The sequence below is a fragment of the Catharus ustulatus genome, chromosome 9, assembly GCF_009819885.2.
Source record: "Catharus ustulatus isolate bCatUst1 chromosome 9, bCatUst1.pri.v2, whole genome shotgun sequence".
Taxonomy (NCBI): Eukaryota; Metazoa; Chordata; class Aves; order Passeriformes; family Turdidae; genus Catharus; species Catharus ustulatus.
Genome location: NC_046229.1, coordinates 2,020,068 through 2,041,234, shown reverse-complemented (window position 1 = coordinate 2,041,234; position 21,167 = coordinate 2,020,068). Strand labels below are relative to the sequence as shown.

General features: G+C 53.1%; 1 protein-coding gene across 1 annotated transcript in view; it reads left to right on the top strand.

Annotated features, from left to right (window-relative positions):
* LOC117000142 (cAMP-specific 3',5'-cyclic phosphodiesterase 4B-like) overlaps nucleotides 1-20,778 on the top strand; it is a 170,840-nt gene extending 150,062 nt beyond the window's left edge. The window contains exons 8-9 of the mRNA XM_033067545.1: nucleotides 3,617-3,729; nucleotides 20,455-20,778. Of these exons, the coding sequence (XP_032923436.1) occupies nucleotides 3,617-3,729; nucleotides 20,455-20,778 (437 nt within the window). The remainder of the gene's footprint in view (nucleotides 1-3,616; nucleotides 3,730-20,454) is intronic.
* Nucleotides 20,779-21,167: the final 389 nt, after the last annotated feature.

Below are 21,167 nucleotides of genomic sequence, written 5' to 3'. Positions count from 1 at the left end.
ATATCCATGAATATTAAATACAAAAGTCAAAAAAATATTTGTTATTTTAAGATCATTCCCACACAAAGTTTTCAGATTGGTAGAAGAGCAACTCCTAATGGATTCTAAATCTGGCTGTTATTTTGGGGTTGCTGTGGATCTCAAAATATTTCATGGGGGAATTGGAGAGGGTGTATTTTAACTCCACATGCTGGTTTTAAAAGCAAATTTAGCTTTAGGAGTGGGCCTGTAGCCTCTGCTTTTTAATTTATTTGTAAATAGTTGGTCACAGAGAGTTTGTGGAGCTGCACCCAGGTTTGATAAGAGCTGGGGTTTCCGGGGTGATGGGCTCAGACTGCGTCACTCGGTGGCTTTGGGGACACTTTTGAGTTTCTGAGAAGGGCTGAGCTGGGCTCTCTTCCTGCCGTGGGCCAGGACAGTGGCTCTGCCGTGTGATTCCCTGAAATGAGAGGGAATGCGGTGCCTGTGACGTCCCTGCTGCCCAAAATTCAGCTGCAGCTTCAGAAATGAGTGCCCGGGGAGCAGGAGGGCGGGCAGGAGCGGCTGCAGGGCGCACACCCTTTGCACCAGGCTGAGAAAATGAGTGAAAAACACACCCTTTCCACCAGGCTGAGAAAATGAGTGAAAAACAAAGCTTGGGGATGAGTCAAAAGCCAAAAACACCAAGAAGAGCTGCACAGGGATGCGGGTGCTGCATGTCCTGGGTGCCAGAGCAGAGGGAGCTCTGGGCAGGCTGGCCACCAGCAGGAAAAAGCAAATTCGGAAAGAAAATGTGATGGTGCTTTTGGAAATCCACTCCTGCAGCAGAACAGCAGCAGAATTTCACCTTGAAATCATCCTTAGCCAGAGCTGTTCGCTCGAGAGCATTTCTTGTGTCTTTGTCATTGAAATGACCTGAGATATCTCAGGTTTTCGGAATACCCGAGTTGAAATCGTGGATCCATTGTTCTCTCGATGGTTTTGGTGCAAACCCTTAGGGAAGTGATAATGCTCGTGTTTAACAGAGTAAAGATTGCGGGATCCCCGCAGCTCCCAGGATTCCTGCAGGAATCTTCCCGGGAATGCAGCAGGGAGGCACAAACCGAGGCAAGGAGGGTCCTGATGCACCCTGCTAAAAATTCCAGAGAACATTGAGAATGTGTAAAATATTCACTCTTTATTTAGCGCATCTCCCCAAACCCAAAAATAAATATAAAATACTTGCGGCCCGTAAGCATTTTATAATTTTGTATTTTATAAACTCTCTGAGCCCTCAACACACCTCGATATCCTTAATGTGCAACAGCTTTGCTTGTTTTGGATTTTTTTTCCCTTTTATTACATAAAACTCAGATTGCAGAGTAAAGGAATATCCTGAATATCAGTCCTTCAGTCCCACGAGCAGGTTTCTGTTCTGGGTCCTGCATTCCCTGGTGGCTCTTCCCGAGGTGAGGATTGGAAGTGAAGTGACAGTGGCAGCGGGTTCTGCAGACCTGGGCAAGGCTGGAAATCCCCCAAAAGGCTAAAATTAGGGTCTGGTGTCAGAGTGTGTGTGAAGCTGCTCCTTCTCCTCCTCCAGGAATGCACACATGCCGTGGCTGTGCTTCCCGAGGAGTCTCAGAGCACAGGACAAGAACACGGTTTGGTTTTCGTTTGGCTGAGATGGGTTTTTTTTACCTGTTCCTAAACTTATTTTACCTGTGCTGGTTTTACCAGTCCCAACAAGTGGTTTGAACCCTTCTGGGTTAACTATTATATGATAAAATAGTTGAGAGGGAATACTCATGGTAGAAATGAGAATACACGGAGCTTTGTGTGATTTTGGATATTTTCACCACATTTTTGATTATGCAGGACTGAGAGAACTTTCAATGTTTGGAGCTCTGTGAGCAGAGAAAAAAAAAAAACAAAACATTAATTTACAAAGATTTGGATTCACTAAATCTTTCAAATGTGTCTGTGCCAGGTTTATTGCTGAATTACCTTTGGCAGGGTTTATTTTCTGTTTATTCTCGATCATTTGATGGAAGGTCCCTACCCAGTGCTGTTTTATTGGTGTGATGAGTGACAGAGAGGATCTGTCCCTGGGGAGGGACACCAGCAGGGTGGCAGCTCCTTCCCTGGGGACACTGGGACACGAGGGAGGGCAGGGGGACACGGGGGACACGTCTGGAGCTGCAGCTCAGCTCCGGAGTGTGTCTGAGCAATCCTGCCCGTGATGTCACCGGTACCTGCCCGTAGAAACGCTGAATCCATCAGCTCTGACAGATTTACGGGATGAGCATGTGTTACCGGGATTATGAGAAGCAGTTACATTCATGGGGAGATTTTATGATTCACTGTATCCACTCGTGGAAACCTCAGCTTTGACACCAGAGCTGCTGGGGAGCGCCGTGTCCTGCTGGTGGGGTCGGAGCTGGGATGGGTGGGAGCAGGGAGCAGGGATGGTGGGGAGCAGGGATGGTGGGGACAAAGACAGAAAAGCTGGGGAGCCAGGGGTGGCATGGAACAGGGCCAGGAGTGGGGAGAAGGGTCAGGATTGGGGAGCAGGGTCAGGATTGGGGAACAGGGTCAGGAGTGGGGAGTAGGGCAAGCAATGAGGATCAGGGTGAGGAAAGGGGAGCAGGGTCAAGGTGAGGACTGGGGTTGGGATTGGGGAGTAGGGCCAGAATGGGGGGCGAGGTCAGGATTGAGGAGCAGGATCAGGATTGGGGAGCAGGGCCAGGATTGAGGAGCAGGGCCAGGATTGAGGAGCAGGGCCAGGATTGAGGAGCAGGGTCAGTGTTGAGGAGCAGGGCTGTTGAGGTGAGGAGTGGGACCAGGCAGAGCTGGTGGGGAGTGGGACTTGGTGACACTGGGGAGCAGAGCTGGTGGATATGAGGAGCAGAATTCTTGGGGAGCAGGGCTGTTGGGGAGCAGGGATGTGGGGAGCAGAACTCTTGGGGAACTGGGCTGTTTGGGCTCAGGGCTATTGGGGTTCAGGGTTGATGGGGTTCAGGGCTCTTGGGGCTCAGGGCTGTTGGGGAGCAGAACTCTTGGTGCTCGGGGCTGTTGGGGCTCAGGGCTGTTGAGGTTCAGGGCTATTGGGGTTCAGGGCTGATAGGATTCAGGGCCGATGGGATTCAGGGCTGATGGGACTCAGGGCTGATGGGACTCAGGGCTGATGGGGCTCAGGGCTGATGGGATTCAGGGCTATTGGCATTCAGGGCTATTGGCATTCAGGGCTGTTGGCATTCAGGGCTGTTAGGGCTCAGGGCTGTTGGGGAACTGGCTCTGGCTGCTGCGGGGCGCAGGAGCAGCATCCCGCGGGCGGCGCAGCCCGATCCCCGCAGCAGCAGCAGCAGCAGCAGCCGGCCCGGGGGGGGGGCCGCGATGACGCTGCCGAGCCGCAGCCCTGCCCTGCCCTGCCCTGCCCTGCCCTGCCCGGGGGGCGCTCGGTTCCCCCCGAGCGGAGGGGCCGGGCCGGGGCGGGCCGGGCCGGGCCGGGGCGGGCGGGGACTCGCTGCGGCGGCCGGGACGGGGCAGCGCAGCGGCGGCCGCGTGATGAGGGAGCGGAGCGGCTCCTCCGGCTCGGGGCCCGGCATGGACAGGCGGCCGCAGCGCCAGCCCGAGTACATGTCCGTGTGCCTCTTCGCAGAGGAGCCCTACCAGAAGCTGGCCATGGAGACGCTGGAGGAGCTCGACTGGTGCCTGGATCAGCTGGAGACCATCCAGACTTACCGCTCCGTCAGCGAGATGGCATCCAACAAGGTGAGCCCGCGTGCGGAGCGGGATGCGGGACCGGGATGCGGGACCGGGATGCGGGACCGGGATGCGGGATGGGGAATGCGGGACCGGGATGCGGGATGGGGGATGCGGGATGGGGAATGCGGGATGGGGATGCGGAGAGGCGCGGGGCTCTGAGCCTGATCCCGACCCGTCCTCCTGTCTGTCCAGGACAGAGTTCCGAGTTAGTTGCGGTGAAAGGGATGCGGGTTTCCCTGCGGAGACGCGTCCGGGGAGAACTCGCGGCGGGTGGCGAGGGGAGAGCGATCCGGGATGGAACGGGGAGAGCGATCCGGGATGGAACGGGGACAGCGATCCGGGATGGAACGGGGACAGCGATCCAGGATAGAGCAAGGGAGAGTGATCCGGGATGGAACGGGGAGAGCGATCCGGGATGGAACGGGGACAGCGATCCGAGATTGTCTTGGGACAGCGATCCGGGATAGAGCAAGGGAGAGTGATCCGGGATTGAGGAGTGCGATCCGGGATTGGGGAGCACGATCCGGGATTGCGGAGCACGATCCAGGATTGTTTGGGGAGCACGATCCGGGATTGGGGAGCACGATCCGGGATTGGGGAGCACGATCCGGGATTGTTTGGGGAGCACGATCCGGGATTGTTTGGGGAGCACGATCCGGGATATCGTGGAGAGCCCGGTCGCTGCCGCAGGCTCATTTCCGGAAATTAAAGAGGTTTCAATTAGCGCCCGTCCCTTGGAGCCGATGTGAGCAGGAGCGCTGTGCAAACGCCCGCATTTAGCAAATCATCACGCCAGAAGTTAATTAACTTCATTGTTGTCTGGCCGTAATAACGGCGAACTTTAAACATTGTGGGTCAGGTATTTCACGGCTGCTTTGGCTTTCGGTGACGTTTTAATTCGGTTTTCAATGCGCTGGGCTGGCAGCGCACGGTGAGGGTGGGCAGGCAGGGATGGGGACAGGAATCAGCTCGGGGGACAAAGGGGAGTTGCGAGTTTTTCTGCACAGAAAAAAGTGCTGAAGTGAGGCAAGAAAAGCCCGTGGTGTTTAAAGTCGGGGAAGCAGGAGGAGAGGAGAGTGCCAGGAATATCCTGACAGGCAGCAGAGAGCTCCGAGCGCCTGTGTGCAACTTTGGGGAGTTGATGCTCCAGTCTGCCCGAGCCCAGCTCGGCTCCAGCATCTCCCGGAGCCCGCCCGTCCCTGGCACAGCTCCGGGCACAGCTCCGGGCACAGCTCCTGACACAGAACCGGGCACAGCTCCGGGCACAGCTCCGGGCACAGCTCCTGACACAGAACCGGGCACAGCTCCGGGCACAGCTCCGGGCACAGCTCCTGACACAGAACCGGGCACAGCCCCGGGCACAGCTCCGGGCACAGCTCCGGGCACAGCCCCGGGCACAAACCCGGGACAAACCCGGGCACAGCTCCGGGCACAGCTCAGGGCACAGCCCTGGGCACAAACACAGGCACAGCTCAGGGCACAGCTCAGGGCATAGCTCCTGGCACAAACCCGGGCACAGCCCCGGGCACAAACACAGGCACAGCCCCGGGCACAGCTCAGGGCACAAACCCGGGCACAGCTCCTGACACAGCTCCTGACACAGCTCTGGGCACAAACACAGGCACAGCTCAGGGCACAGCTCCGGGCACAGCCCCGGGCACAAACCCGGGACAAACCCGGGCACAGCTCAGGGCACAGCCCCGGGCACAGCTCAGGGCACAGCTCCGGGCACAGCTCCGGGCACAAACCCGGGCACAGTTCTGGGCACAAACCCGGGCACAGCTCAGGGCACAGCTCCGGGCACAAACCCGGGCACAGCTCCTGACACAACTCCTGACACAGCTCTGGACACAAACCCGGGCACAAACCCGGGCACAGCTCCTGACACAGCCTGGCAGCTCCCAACCCGCTCCTACCCCTTCCCAGACAGCGCTTCCAGTGCCCACTGGAGTTGTCCCAGTGACAATTCCCAGCCCAGTGCCCATCACATCCAAGTCCTTGCCCAGTTGTGATGGTTTTAAACTCACTTCTTCACCACCTCGATGTTGATGTTATTTTTTTTTTTTCTGATTGGAAATGACTGCAGTCAGAGACGATGAATCAGAAACTGAATTTATGGGGAAAAGTTGAGCAAAGAAATGCTGTGTTGTTTCACCTTCCTCTTCTGGTGGTGATTACCACGATGTGCAGGGGCAAAGGAAGCTGTAAAAGTTTTATAGACCGAGCTTTCAAGAAAGAAATATAATTTCTTTTTTGTATGAGTTTGTGTCGAGGGAGCCCTGGATGAAAGTTGAGAAGGGTTCAGGCTGCACATCCAGTGTGAACACGATGCCCTTAAGTTTGAGGTTAATTTTTTTTTTCGCTGAATGACAAATCTGGCCTCGTGGAGGTGAAACTAAATTGCTTTTGTAGCACTTTAAAGTTGCGATGCTCGGGGTGCAGATGGCTTGCAGCTGGCTCGAGCAAAAACTTCCTGAAACTTTGTTCTTTCATAACCCCTTTCTGAAATGTCTGCGCTTTTTTGGTCAACTTCCAGTTTCACAGTTTTCAGCTGTGAAAGAGAAGCATGAAATGGCCTCACACCTCGCTTGCCTTCTCTCTGGAGCTGTAAATATCCTCACAAATCACGGCACGGTTTGGGTTGGAAAGTTCGGTTTCAATGCCTGATAATTTGGGGGATTCGTGGCTTTTTGGGGGGTTTTGGTGGCATCTCCAGGAGCAGGCTGCAGCCTCCCTTTTCCCCGCTCCGAGCATCCCGTCCCAGCGCCAGCCCCGCTCCGGGGCATCTCCGTTTGTCACCGGCGAATAGCGAAGCCGGCAGATGTTTTGAAAACAGGATGCTTGGGCTGCGCATTATTAAAGAAAAAACGGAAAGAGAAACAGTCTAGATAGGAAGAAAGCAAATGGGCTCGGCATGCTCCCAAGCGCAGCAGCAGAATAAACACTGACCTATCTTCCTGACCTCCGCTCTCGCCAGTTCCTGGCCCCGCGCCACCCAAGCCAAACTACGTCATTTGAGCCCGATAGTAGGCATGGCACAGCTGTTGCAAGTGTGACTCGAATTTCCTGTCTCCTTCCTGACAGACGTAGTTTAGAAAATCCAGAGTTGCAACAACAGCGCCGAGAGAGGCAGAGAGGGAGGCTCTCGGCATCCGTGCGCGCAGGGGGATTCTGCGGCAAAAAAAAAAAAAAAAAAAAAAAAAAAAATTAAAAAAGGAGCAGCGGAGGGGGAAGAGCCATGCGGGACGGCAGCCGGGCTGTGAGCTGATGGGGTTCGGCAGGCAGCGATTAAAACATGTGCGTATTCCTCGTTAAAGCGGGACTGAGCAGGCAGGGAGCGAGCGGGGCTGTGCGGGGAGCGGGGAGCCTGCAGTGCCACCCGCAGGGAAAGCTGGCACTGGGGGAATTCTGCTCCACCCGCAGGGAAAGCTGGCACAGGGGGAATTCTGCTCCACCCGCAGGGAAAGCTGGCACAGGGGGAATTCTGCTCCACCCGCAGGGAAAGCTGGCACAGGGGGAATTCTGCTCCACCCGCAGGGATCCCGGCAAAGCTGGCACAGGGGGAATTCTGCTCCCTCCGATGCATTTCCAGCCCAGGCTCTCTGCAGAACTAACCGTGCACAGCGCTCTTGTCTTTCTAGTTTAGAGAAAAAAAAAACCAATAACCTGCCCAAGTACCTGTTTGCAGCTGCTGTGGAGGGAGTTTATTTTCCTAACCCTGGATTTCCTAACGTTTTTTGCTGGGAGCTGATAGGGCCCTGCAGCTTTGCACGGAGACAAAATAACCTGGAAGGAGCTCTGCAGGTGCTCGAGACACTTATTACACACTTATTTACATTATTGTTACGTATATACTCGATTTTCCCTGCGTTTATCACCCTGTCCAGATTGCAGCTCAGACAGCTGCTGTGTCAGAGGGTTTGTGAGTCAGGGATGATAAAGAAGGGGATATTTTGTGTCTTGGCGTTAGGCAGCTGTCCTCAGCCTCACTTTGCTGCAGATGGGACCTGCTCTAGTCCCTAATTTGGGATCTGGGGCAGGATGTGCTCAGTGCATCCCCTGGATCATGAGAAGGAGCAGGTTTTTTTCCCAGCTGAAATGCTGGCCTTGCCAGCCCCAGGTTTTTATGGGGCTGTGCCATCATCAGATGGAGGGGTGGAGAGCAGGGGTTGTCCCTGCAGGGCTGTCCGTGCAGGATGCAGCCCAAACTCACATCCCTGCATGGACCTGAGCTGCACCTTTGCCTGTCCTGAGGCCGGGCTAACCCAGAGCTTTCTGCAGCCCAGCGAGCAGAATTTGTGATCTCTGGGGAAATTCAAAGTTTAAACACACAGAGTGTGAGTGGCGTCCCCTCCTGACTTCCCAAACTCTCTTGTCTCTACCCAAACTGTTCCTTGGAAAACTCTTCTTTGCAAATCCTTAAACTCTCTCACTGCAACTCCTGGAGATGTTTGTGCTGTCCCCAAGAGCTGGATAAGCCAAGCCTTGTCCAGCCAGGGCCCCCCAGCACAATCTCTGCGTGTTCCGTGAGCCGCAGGATAAACACAGCGCTGGGATTTCAAAGGGCATTTGGGCCAGAAAAGCGGAGCGAGGCCGCACCTCGCTTTCGGGAGAGCTGAATAAACATCTGGCCACGAACATAAACCGCCGGAGGTCGCGGCCGAGTGCCAGCGGTGGATGTGCCGGGCTGCACAGAGTCCCTTCCCTGCAGCCTGGCAGCCCCCAGCCCTGTCCCTTGTCCTACGTGATGTTTCCCTTAAGCGGTGCCGAGCTGTTTAGTCTTGCCCCGGCTTTGCGCCGGGACTTCCTTTGTTTAATCGCCGCACAAAGCCGGGGTTTGTTCGCTGCGGCAGCCGGCGGAACAAAGCCACTTCCACGTCTGCCGTTCTGTGCGAGGCGGGATGAATGACGAGCCCCGCACGGTGCGGGCATTCCCGGCTGGGCTGCTCCGAGCCGCTCCCGCACAGCCCCGGCTCCCCTTTGACGTCGCTTTTTAACCCTCCCATCCCCGCTGCCCTGCAGGACCCCGCGCTGCCGGCATGCTGCAGGAGGTAGGAGCTGTTTTTGGGGTTATCCCCTTTCCTTCTGGGGTTTGCTGGTGGGTTTTGGGGGTGTCCTTGTGCTGGAGGACAGGGAACAGCTCTGCGTGCTGGCTCCGACCCAGGCTGGGTCCCCAAATGGATCAGGAATGGGCTTTGGGGTGGCTGTCCCTGTGTCCTCTAAAGGAAATCATTCTGGGGGTGTCAAACGTGCTCTAAAAGCAGGGTGGGATAATGGGGCCACACGTATTTAAAAATGTGATGTTTTGTCCTTGTGAGTCCTCTGGGCTGTCTGTCCGCATGTCTTGGTTAAACTGCTTCAGATATTAAAAAAAAATTAAATGTTGGAATGCTGCAGCGTTGGCTGTGGGATGTGTGGGGACAGGGTTAGGACAGTGTCACCCTCCTGGAGCAAAGGGATTTGGAGTGCTGGATGCTTTCCCATCCTCTGGGATCTTGTGGGGAAAGCCCATCCAAGGGGGATCCCCTCTGCTGGTGTGGACATCAAGGCCTTGGCGGTGGAATTTTGGTTCAAATCCTCCTCCCCAGGGGGTTTTTGGGGAGCTGTCACTCATCCTCCAGGCCACAACGGTGCCCAGCACCTTCTGGTGTGTCCTTTAACCAATCCTGGTTTTGCTGGGATGTGATGGGGTTTTAAAAGTTCTGCATTCTCAGACTTTTACGTTATAACACGTCAGGGTGGGGCTTAAATAAATAATAGCTCAAAGGCAGGTTCAAAATGAATCATGAGCTGAGGGCAGCACTGGAGAGTGACTAAATGTGGGGAGCAGGGACCTGTGTGGAGTGAAGGATCCTGGTGACGTCCCAGAGGAGCAGCATCACTTGGGATGAAGGAGCTGAGAAGGATTTCAGGGCAGTCCTAACCCTCATCCTGGTTTAAGGGATGTTGTGCAGAGCCTGACTCCAAACTCCTCATTCTTTCCTCCAGTTGTGTTCCATGAGGCTGATCCAAATATTTGCATGAAGCGAAGTGAATTGAAAGATGTTGAGTTATCAAAGGCAGGACAAGTTGTGGGGATGGTTTTTTGGGATGGAGATTCAGCCTCAGAGCTCTGAGAGGAGAGATTGTCCCGATTAAAGCCTGGCTTAAAGCAAACAAACCAGAAGTGCCTCACCTTGCTGCTGGTTTAGCACAGCTGGGCCAACGGCAGCAAAAGGATTCTGAGGAGCATTTGCCTATCTCTGTGTGAGAAGGAGTTTTCATTTCATTTTATCTCCATTAATTAGTGCCTTCTGTATGAGTTTGATGCTGCATTAGGCTCATTTTCATTTTGGCAACTGCCACGTTTTTGGGGGGATGCTGAGCTGCACCAACTTCTCTGGATTTTCACTGCCCCCTTCCCAGCTCTCCCTCTTGTTTGCTGAAGAAAACAAACTTCTGTTGATTCAAAGTTGCCAGAATGTTTTGTTTTTTGTTTTTTGTTTTTTGTTTTTTGTTTTTTGTTTTTTGTTTTTTTTTTTTCCAAAAGTCTTCTCAGGGCACAAAGTCATTTGAATTTTCCAAAGCCTGTTCTCCTACTCAGGTAAAACCCCAGCTGAATTTGCCTAAATGATGACTTCAGAGCTTGATTCAAATTTAAATGAAATTTAAATTGCTGCTTGGTACAATTTACAAAACCCCGTGTTTAATTGCATCACTCTCTCCTTCAATGACAAACTCTCTGGTAGTTGTTATTTTGGGGGAGTTTTTCCTGACTGGGGCTGATTCCAGCCCGGATTCCCAGCGTGTCCTGGCTGCCCAGAGGAGCAGGGATGGCTCTGGAGCTCTGGGAGCTCTTTGCTTCGTGGCTCTCCTGACGCAGTCGCTCAGTTTCCTCCGGCACCGAGGCTCTGTGGTTTGCAGGGTGTGACTGACACAAGGTTTGGGCTGAGATGTGCAGCTCCTGCAGCACTCTCTGCTCTCAGGGCCGCAGATGTTGTCAACAGCGAGCTGCAGGTTTGCATTTCGTGCTGCTGGCTCTCAGCATCTCACCTTCCTCAACCTCCCTTTGCTCTCAACGCTTCCAGCGTTCATCCAGCTGGCCAAATTCTAAAAATGGCATTGCAGAGCGAGTGTTTCGGGCAGTTTCTGCTTTTATTTACTCACCTCTCCCCCACAGGGAGGAATAAAAGCGGTGCTGGGGTGAGGAATTGGTGTGGATGCTGCTCTGGGGAAGGAGGGACTGGTCTGGGGAGTTATCCCTGGCCTGGGATGTGCCTTTTGTGTGGTTCTTCCTCCCTGCAGAGCAATTTGTGTTATAGAATGCACCTTTCAGTGGGGGGGGAGAGGAAATCCACACAAAACCCAAGCAGATGAGCTGCAGACTCCAGATGTAGCTGCCAGAAGAATGGGGTAGGAGAGATCTGTTCTGGATATTGGAAAAGCATGTTGGATGGAGCAGAAACCAACCTGAACTTCCTGCAAAGGATCCCAAAGCTTCAGGCTGGGCCAAACCTCCCTGCTGGGGTTTGGCCACCCAAGGAGACCAACAATGTGTCCTTGGTCCCATCACACCCAGAAAAACTGTCCCAGGCCAGGCTGGACAGGGCTTGGAGCAGCCTGGGATGGTGGAAGGAGATTTCCAAGGTCCCTTCCAGCCCAAACCAGTGTGGGCTGCTCTGAAACCTTAAACGCGGCCAGTCCTGGTGTTTCACATCAATCCTGACAAATGGAAACAGCCCAAGGGCTTGGGCAGTGGTGTTGGACACTGGGATTGGGATCCAAGGATTGGGATCCATGGTCAGTGGTGCTGGATACCCCAGAACTGATCCATGGTCAGTGGTGTTGGACACTGGGATTGGGATCCATGGATTGAGATCCGTGGTCAGCGGTGTTGGACACTGGAATTGGGATCCAAGGGTTGGGATCCATGGTCAGTGGTGTTGGATACTGGAATTGGAATCAACAAGCAGTGGTGTTGGACACTGGGATTGGGATCCATGAATTGAGATCCATGGGCAATGGTGTTGGAATATTGAGACAGGGATCCATGGTCAGTGGTTTGGACATTCCAGGACTGATCCATGGTCAGTGGTGTTGGACACTCCAGGGTTGAGATCCGTGGTTTGGGATCCATGGTCAGTGGTGTTGGAACATTGAGACAGGGATCCATGGTCAGTGGTTTGGATACCCCAGGATAGGATCCATGGTCAGTGGTGTTGGACATTGGGATTGGGATCCAAGGATTGGGATCCCTGGTCAGTGGTTTGGACACACCATGATTGGGATCCATGGGCAGTGGTGTTGAACACTCCAGGATTGAGATCCATGGTCAGTGGTGTTGGACATTGGGATTGGGATCCAAGGATTGGGATCCATGGGCAGTGGTGTTGGACATTGGGATTGGGATGCAAGGATTGGGATCCATGGTCAGTGGTGTTGGACATTGGGATTGGGATCCAAGGATTGGGATCCCTGGTCAGTGGTTTGGACACACCATGATTGGGATCCATGGGCAGTGGTGTTGAACACTCCAGGATTGAGATCCATGGTCAGTGGTGTTGGACATTGGGATTGGGATCCAAGGATTGGGATCCATGGGCAGTGGTGTTGGACATTGGGATTGGGATGCAAGGATTGGGATCCATGGTCAGTGGTGTTGGACATTGGGATTGGGATCCAAGGATTGGGATCCCTGGTCAGTGGTTTGGACACCCCAGACAGGACCCGGGCTCTCCCGGCGCTCCCGGAGCGGATCCGGCCCCGCGGGGAATTCTCGGTGCCAGCCCCACGCCTTGCCCACTCATGACACACGGATTTCCAGGGAAGCTCGGCGCTGCTTTTTCCATGACCCGAGCCCTTCCCCGCGGGGGCCGAGGGGGATTTTCCTCCCTGAGCGCTGAGTAACACCGGAATTGTGGGAGCAGCGATCCCGGAGCGCAGCACGGATGGATCCCGGCTCTCCTCGGGCAGGCTCCTGCAGGGAGCTTTTCCTTTCCGGCAGTCGGAGCAATTTGCATATTTCGAGTCTCATTTGGCTGGAAATGAGCTGGAAATGCCCCAGTGCTGCAAACACTCAGCTCCAGCTTCCAATTCATCACTTTTTTTAAGCCCCGTGTTGCGTAAATCCCGTCCCACCCAAGGGAGGTTCTGCTGCTCTCAGAAATGCTAAACTTCACGGGGGGAGGAGGAAAAAAAATCTGAATATTGTTCTGTCTACATCAGATAGATGTTCTTGCTTTCATGAGCAGCCACATGCTGATTTATGGCAACCTGCTATTTATTTATCAACATTTACATTGTGGATTTCTAAATTATTCTAATAACATCAGGCCAACAAGTTGGTCATGATGTTGCTCCTTTAAAGTTTTCCTTTGAACATCTCTATAAATCAAGGCTGCTTTGATGTGAAATTGGAGATTTCATAAGCCTGTGTTTACTTTTGGGTTTCCAAAATCAGCTGAAGGGAAAACAAAAAAAACCCCAAAAAACAAATAGTATTTTGTATCTCATTAAAAAGAGTTTCTAGCGCATTAAACGCGATATTGTTTTAGGAAATAAGAACTAGAAAGAGCTGCAAAAGAAATTTGATTTTTTTTAAATGACTGATAGCTGACTGCAACCATTCCACTTTTCCCTAGGCACTGAAATACGGCTGAGAACTTTCTCCTTTAGTGCTGCTCAGTGTGAAACAGGCTCGTGGTTTGGGTTGTTTTTTGTTTTTATTTTTTAATTTAAGCACTAAGTGCACCTCCCATGATTCTCCGTGGAGTTCCTAGGAAGGAAAATCGATGGGAATTATGAAGTAACAAGGACAGCTGCAGATTTGTTTGCCACGGTCCTTTCTGTAAGTGATGTAACAGCAGGAAAACACAGATAAGCGGGGTTAGTGCTGCTCCAAATCCAGGAATTTTAACTCTTCCCTTCCAGACTTTCCAAGAAATGCTCCACAATTCCAAAATGCAGGAGTTTGGTTCAGTGCAGCACAAGAATCAGAGGGTTGGTTGGGTATAACATATTCCTTTTGTGGGGTGGCATTAATCCCATTTATTATTTTTTTTTTAACCTGGAGCAGAGTGTCACATCCATCCCAGACAAAAACATTGGGATGAGTAATTTCCCTCCTGTGTGTAAATCATTTCCGAGGGACTCGGGCAGGTGAGGGGCGGCTCTTCCCAGCTCCCAGAGTCGGGAGCATCCTGCAAATCAGAAAACAAGGAAAAAAAAGCAAGCTGCTCTGTGCAGTCCCACCAAGTTTAATTGCGCCTCTGGACCTGCACTAATTACCCGGGTAATTAAGCGAGGAGGATTCAGCCCGGCTGCCTCAGCGAAAGTAACCCTCGTCCCACAAATCCTTTTGTTCTGGGGATTTCGAGGAGCGCCGGGGATGGGAGCTTTGCGTCAGAAGGGTGGGTGGGGAGCAGGGTTTATAAACACCGAGATCTGCAGCGAGATTCCTGCATGGCAGTGTGGGCAGGATCGCTCCTGCAGCATCCCGGCTGCTCTTTTATCTGCAGCGAGATTCCTGCAGCCTGTGCAGGGGCAGGATCGCTCCTGCAGCATCCCGGCTGCTCTTTTATCTGCAGCGAGATTCCTGCAGCCTGTGCAGGGGCAGGATCGCTCCTGCAGCATCCCGGCTGCTCTTTTATCTGCAGCTCCTCACCGTGGCTCGGGTTGGTTTTTTTGAGCTCTTTGCATAAGGGCTCCTGGCCTCAGGGAGCCCCAGCTGGGCTAAATCGACTTCAAAGGGTTTGCAGCAGCAGCAGCAGCAGCAGATCCCTGCTCCTGTTTCTGTTCTGCTGTGCCAGGAGCTCCTCTCCAGACTCCAGAGGGATGGGAATGGCAGCAGGGTTCATCACAGGGGGCCCAGAGCTGTGGGTGCTTCCTCCCGGCCCTCCTTAGGAGAGGAGCAGGGTTGTTCTTTCCACAAAGAGCCAGAGAAGTGGGAATTTCCACGCTAAATCATCATCCCAATCCCCACTGTATGGTGGAATCCCAGAATGGTTTGGGTTGGGAGGGATCTTGAAGCTCATCTCATCCCACATCCCAAACTGCTCCCAGCCCTGTCCAGCCTGGCCTTGGGCACTGCCAGGGATCCAGGGGCAGCCACAGCTGCTCTGGGAATTCCATCCCACCGTGCCAGGCAGGAATTCCATCCCAAATCCCATCCAGCCCTGCCTCTGGCAGTGCAATCCATTCCCTGTGTGTTGTCCCTCCATCCCTTGTCCCCTCTCCTGGAGCCCCTTCAGGCCCTGAAAGTCGTGGTAAGGTCACCCTGCACCCCCAACACGGCTGGGCTCCTGAACCTGTCAAATCTGATCATAAATTGGGCCAAACTTTCTTCTTTTACGTAAAAATGAAGCACGTTAGGTTGGGATGGGGTGACAGAGCTGCCATGCCCTTGGTGCCACCCTCACCAAGGATTTCCATGGCTGGAACCAGAGCTCAGCAGTGGAATAAAGGTGGGGAGAAACCCTGAGCAGCCAGGGCTTGGTGTGGGCAGCAGGAGAGGAGCTGGGAGAGAATTTTCCCACTGGAAATGAAGGAAATTCCCATTTGCACACACGGAGCTGGGGAGGAGCTGTGATTCCCTGGAGCAGGGGATGCATGGAACAGGGTCACTCTCACTGCTGGTAATCCAAGAATGATTCGGTTCTGGGAGCCTTCCTTTGGTGCTGATGAGTCCTGAGTTGTTTCAGAGCAGGGAAGATCCCAGGGCTGTTCCTCACACAGCTCCCGGTGCTTCCAGACTCGCTGGGAATGCTGGATGTGCCTTTGGAGATGGAAAATGGCACCTGGCCTTCATCTTGGTGGTGTTGTGTGCACTTTGCCATCAGTTAAAGGTGTTCATTGCAGCCCAGAATTTGGGCTAGAGGGAGGGGAGTGCTGAGCCCAGCTCCCAATTTTCTTCTTTTTTAGGGAAACCCCCCAGAGCTGGGCTCAGCATCCCCTCCTCATCCATGCACTCCTAATTCCCATCTCTTAGCGACCTTATCAATGCTATTTTCCTTTGGAGAAGGCACGGGGATCATTATTAATTGCTAAAAATAATGAAAATAACAGCACGGGGCACGAATGGGCAGTACCGTAATTACGGCAGTACCGTAATTGCACGGGGCGCTCTCCAAAGCCCCAATCCCTGGGTCTGCTCCAGCTGGAATTTTCTCCTGGCTCCCTGCAATCTGTTTGCACGGATTTGAGGTCGGGATTGCTGCAGGGGGATTGCCCATGGCATTAAGCACTGATCCCTGCCGAGGCAGCAGCTGCAGAGCAATTCCCGGGACATCCCGACATCAAGGGAAAAATCCCAAAAACCCGCCACGAGCAGCGCAGCATCCGGGATGCCTCGGCGTTTTTGGAAGTGTGTGGGTAATATAAATCCTGCTTAGGTTGGTGCCAGCATGGTTGGGATGACAAATCCCAATAAACTTTGCAAACCCTGTGGGAATTCTGGGTCTGAGCCTCGCGGTCCTTTCAGCAGTGCCGCGATTCTGCTGCCCGTGTTTATAAAAGGCTGCTGGTTAAAGGGCTGGAAAAACGAGGGAGATTAAGGCTGTGGGGGGCAGATTCCTGCCTCCAGATGGGATGGGAGAATCCCGAGGATTTTTCTCTGCCGCAGATGCCTCGGGTGACCTTGTGGTGGCCACTCAATTGCTCCGTGCCTCCGTGGAAAGGCAGTGGCCGCCCTTTGTGCCTTGTGAGGCCGCTTGTGAGGTAAAAACATTTTTTATCAGCTGTTTGTCCAGCTCATTGATCTGAAAGGGAGCATTGTAAGGAAAGCTCGGCCGATTAGAAGGGGTTGGTGTGATCATCTGCTGACGGCGTTTTCCTGGCTGGGTGAAGGGCTGGATGCAGGGAAATGCTGCAGCACACGCTGGGCTGCCCGCCCGGCAGGGCTCACGTGTCCTGGCTGCTGCTGCTGCTGCACAGACGTCACTGCCAGGGGACCTGGGGTCAGGGCTCCCCTCCCCTGCCTCGGCTCCCACCCCTCCTGCTCCCGCTCCAAGGCTTTCCCTTGGCGCGTTCTAAAGGGCTTTTTGTCCCTGGTGGTTGGCAGGAGACAAAATCCATGGGCCAGCGCTGTGGGATGTGTCCCTGGGCAGCCAGAATCCTTCACATCCCAGTCCTGTGCAAATCCCATGGGATGCCAGAATCCTTCACAACCCATCCTGTTCTTATCCCATAGGATGCCAACCTTGAAATCCTATCCTGTCCCCATCCCATGAGATGCCAGCTTTCACATCCCAATCCTGTGCAAATCCCATGGGGTGCCAGAATCCTTCACATCCCAATCCTGTGCAAATCCCATGGGATGCCAGCTCACATCCCATCCTGTCCCAATCCAATGGGATGCCAGCCTTCACATCCCAATCCTGTGCAAATCCCATGGAATGCCAGAATCCTTCACATCCCAATCCTGTGCAAATCCCATGGAATACCAGAATCCTTCACATCCCAACCTGTCCCCATCCAATGGAATGCCAGCCTTGACATCCCAATTCTGTGCAAATCCCATGGGATGCCAATCTTCACATCCCAACCTGTCCCTATCCCATGGGATGCCAGCCTTCACATCCCAATACTGTCCCTATCCCATCCCTTCACATCCCAACCCTTCCTGTATCCCATGAGATGCCAGAATCCTTCACATCCCAGTCCTGTGCAAATCCCATGGGATGCCAGCCTTGAAATCCTATCCTGTCCCTATCCCATGGGATGCCAGCTCACATCCCAGTCCTGTGTAAATACCATGGGATGCCAGAATCCTTCACATCCCAATCCTGTCCCTGTCCCATGGGATGCCAATCTTCACATCCCAATCCTGTCCCTATCCCATGGGATGCCAATCTTCACATCTCATCCTGTTCCTATCCCATGGGATGTCAGCCTTCACATCCCAACCCTTCCTTTATCCCATGGAATGCCAACTCACATCCCAATCCTGTCCCCATCCCATGGATGCCAGCCTTCACATCCCAACCCTGTGCAAATCCCATGGGATGCCAATTCACATCCCAATCCTGTGCAAATCCCATGGGATGCCAACTTTCATATCCCAGCCTGTCCCTATCCCATGGGATACCGGCCTTCACATCCCAATCCTTCCTGTATCCCATGGAATACCATCTCACATCCCAGCCTGTCCCTATCCCGTCCCTTCACATCCCAATCCTGTCCCTATCCCATCCCATCACATCCCAGCCCTTCCTGTATCCCATGGAATGCCAACTCACATCCCAATCCTGTCCCTATCCCATGGGATGCCATCTCACATCCCAACCTTTCCTGTGCCCATCCCACAGGGTTTAAGCTCCCTGACTTCCCTGCAGTGTGAGGTCTGACCGTGTGGTGGTGAGAGCAGCACTGGATGGGGTTTTGGGAAGGAATTCCTGGCTGGGAGGGTGAGGAGGGGCTGGAACAGAATTCCCAGAGCTGCCCCTGGATCCCTGGAATGTCCAAGGCCAGGTTGGAGCAGCCTGGACAGTGGAAGTGTCCCTGCCATGGAATGAGATGGGATTTAAGGTTCTTCCCACCCCATCCATTGCAGGATTCCCAGTTTCTGTGGCACTGGCAGGTGGCTGTGGGAGGTGGCACTGTCCCAGCAGGTCACACCCCACCTTGGGGCTGCCATCAGCTTCCCACCCTGCTCACGATGAGCTGCAGGAGAGGAGAAGATGAGTCACAGCCTCCTTTGCTCCAGGTGGCCAAAGGTTGAGCTGGGATCCCATCTGGACCTTCTGGAGCCGTGCCTTGTCTGGGCTGCCAGGGGGAGCAGCGTTTTGCAGGATTTTGGAGCATTTCTCAGGATTTTGGAGCATTTCTCAGGATTTTGGAACATTTTTCAGGGTTTTGGGCTGTGCCAGCTCCTCACGTGTCCCCCAGCACGCGGGGCAGCCTCGTGCCAGCATCCCAGGAGGAGCTGGCAGCTGGGAATGGATTCCACAGCAAAGATGAACCTTTTATTTTGGGAATCCTGGCCTCTGGCGAGGGCTGTGTTCCCAGCACTGCCACCAAGGACGTCCTGAGCAGCGCCAGGGCTGCACATCCCAGCCACCCCGGGCACAAAGGGATTTTCTTTGGATTCCGTGTCAAGGACAGCTCCAGCTCCCTCACGAAGGGATTGCTTGGAACAAAAACCGCACGAGTGATTAAATATTGAAATTTGGATTGTGAATCACGCAGAATGGTTGGGAATGACCTTAAAGCTCTTCTCGTTCCACCCCCTGCCTTGGGCAGGGACATTACAGATGCATTCTTTTAAGAATGAATGTTCGAATTTCTGAATTGCAGTTACAGATTTGAGGTCATTATTTCTTACACCTCGCATCTGAAGGGCATTTCAGTTTGTAAAGGGACATTTTGCTGCGTTGCTGCGTTTTTCCTTTTACCACGCAGGGGGAAAATCCTGATCACACTGAAAACGTGAAAAACGCTTTTAAAAATCCAGCTGGGAATATTCTGAAAGTCCCTGTAAGGAATAGATTTAAAGCAAGGCAGGAAGGGAGAGGAGGCTGCTGCCTGCTTTTCCCTAATTTAAATATTCCCTGCGCTTCCTCCATTTTAATTTCCCCATAAAACATGGCTGAGTTAGCGGAGCTGACAAAACCAGCATCATTTCCCAGGCTCGGCTCAGCTGAGCCAGGCTCCTGCCGAGTGGGGACCCCCTTCAGGAACTGAGCGAGCAGCACGATCCCGAATTCCCGAATTCATTCCCGAATTCCCCAGCGCTCCCAGCACGCAGCGGGCTCAATTCCCGTCCCTTTGTGCCTTCCCGGATCTCATCCTCGCTCAGCATCCTCCCACGGGCAGCCTGGCCGGGGATGCGCTGCCAGCCTCGCCTTAGGCTGGGATTAGCGGCTGCCGGGTTTTGCGGGGTCTCTGCCGCGGATGAACGCTGATTTTTTGGGATTGGGGAAGGCTCCTCTGCCATCCGAGCGGCGATTTCTCCGGGAGGATTTGTGCTGGCTTGCCAGGAGCTTTCCAAAATGCCTGAAGCCAACTATTTGTTATCGGTGTCTTGGGGTTACATTAAGGTGGGTTTGATTCCTGAAGGATTATGAATTACCGAATTGTTAATGGCTGCTTGCTTTTCTTTTTCCTTTTTTTTTCTTTTTTCCTTTTTTTTTCGTGCTGTGTTGCTCGGAGAAAGCCTCTGTGAGGAAAAGCTGCTTTAAAAATGCGGATTTCTGTGTGTTTATGGCTAATCGTGTGTGCAGTGTGCATGCAGAGTCCATGGATGTCATTTTTTTGGGGAGGAATTCGGTGTTGCAGGACAAAATGATTCAGCAGTGAAAATGTTGGACTATAAAATCAGCATGATCACAGCAGGAATATCTAAAGGAATAATGCCTGAATCCCACATTTTGCTGTAGGATCTTCAGATTTAGGGCATATTTCTCCTCTGTCGTCTGCTTAATGTAAAATGGAGCAAATTTAGAACGCCCAGAACAAAAGAAGGTTTAGGGATGGGGAATCTCAACCTGAGATAAAAATCTGAGCTTTCAGAGGGCTTTATCCGAATCGTTCTCTCCTCGTTTGTGACAGTAACAATTAATGAGCATCCTTAGAGGAAATTAATTCCGTGGGCTGAAAAGAAATACCCAGTCATGGTGATGCCGAGCAGGATGGAAATGGAACCATCTGTCGCCGGCTCCATCCCAAACATCCCAGGAATTCTGCGTGCTGGGGCTGTGTGCATTTGGGACGGGATTCCATAAAAAATGCCATTTTCCTGTGCTCTCCCCCCCGCAGTTCAAGAGGATGCTGAACCGGGAGCTCACCCACCTGTCCGAGATGAGCCGCTCCGGCAACCAAGTGTCCGAGTACATTTCCAACACTTTCCTGGGTAAGGAATGCAGCCCCAGCTTTTTTTTTGGGGGTCAGGGAAGGGTTAAGGGCAGCCTGATCGCCCCCATTCGCAGCTTCCCTCCTGGGCTTTTCACTTCCAAATGGCTGCGGGAAGGGGGAGAATGGGTTTGGGAGAGTGTATCCACAGGGGAATTCCTTCCTGAGACCTGGGGGGGTTCTGGGAGGAATCCAGGAATGGTTCTGGGAGGAATCCATGGGATGGTTTAGTGAGGATTCCAGGAATGGTTCTGAAAGGATTCCATGGGATGGTTTAGTGAGGATTCCATGGGATGGTTCTGGGAGGAATCCATGGAATGGTTCTGAAAGGATTCCATGGGATGGTTTAGTGATGGTTCCATGGGATGGTTCTGAGAGAATTCCATGGGATGGTTTAGTGAGGATTCCATGGAATGGTTTAGTGAGGATTCCAGGAATGGTTCTGAAAGGATTCCATGGGATGGTTTAGTGAGGATTCCATGGGATGGTTCTGGGAGGATTCCAGAAATGGTTCTGAAAGGATTCCATGGGATGGTTTAGTGAGGATTCCATGGGATGGTTCTGAAAAGAATCCATGGGATGGTTTAGTGAGGATTCCAGGAATGGTTCTGGGAGGAATC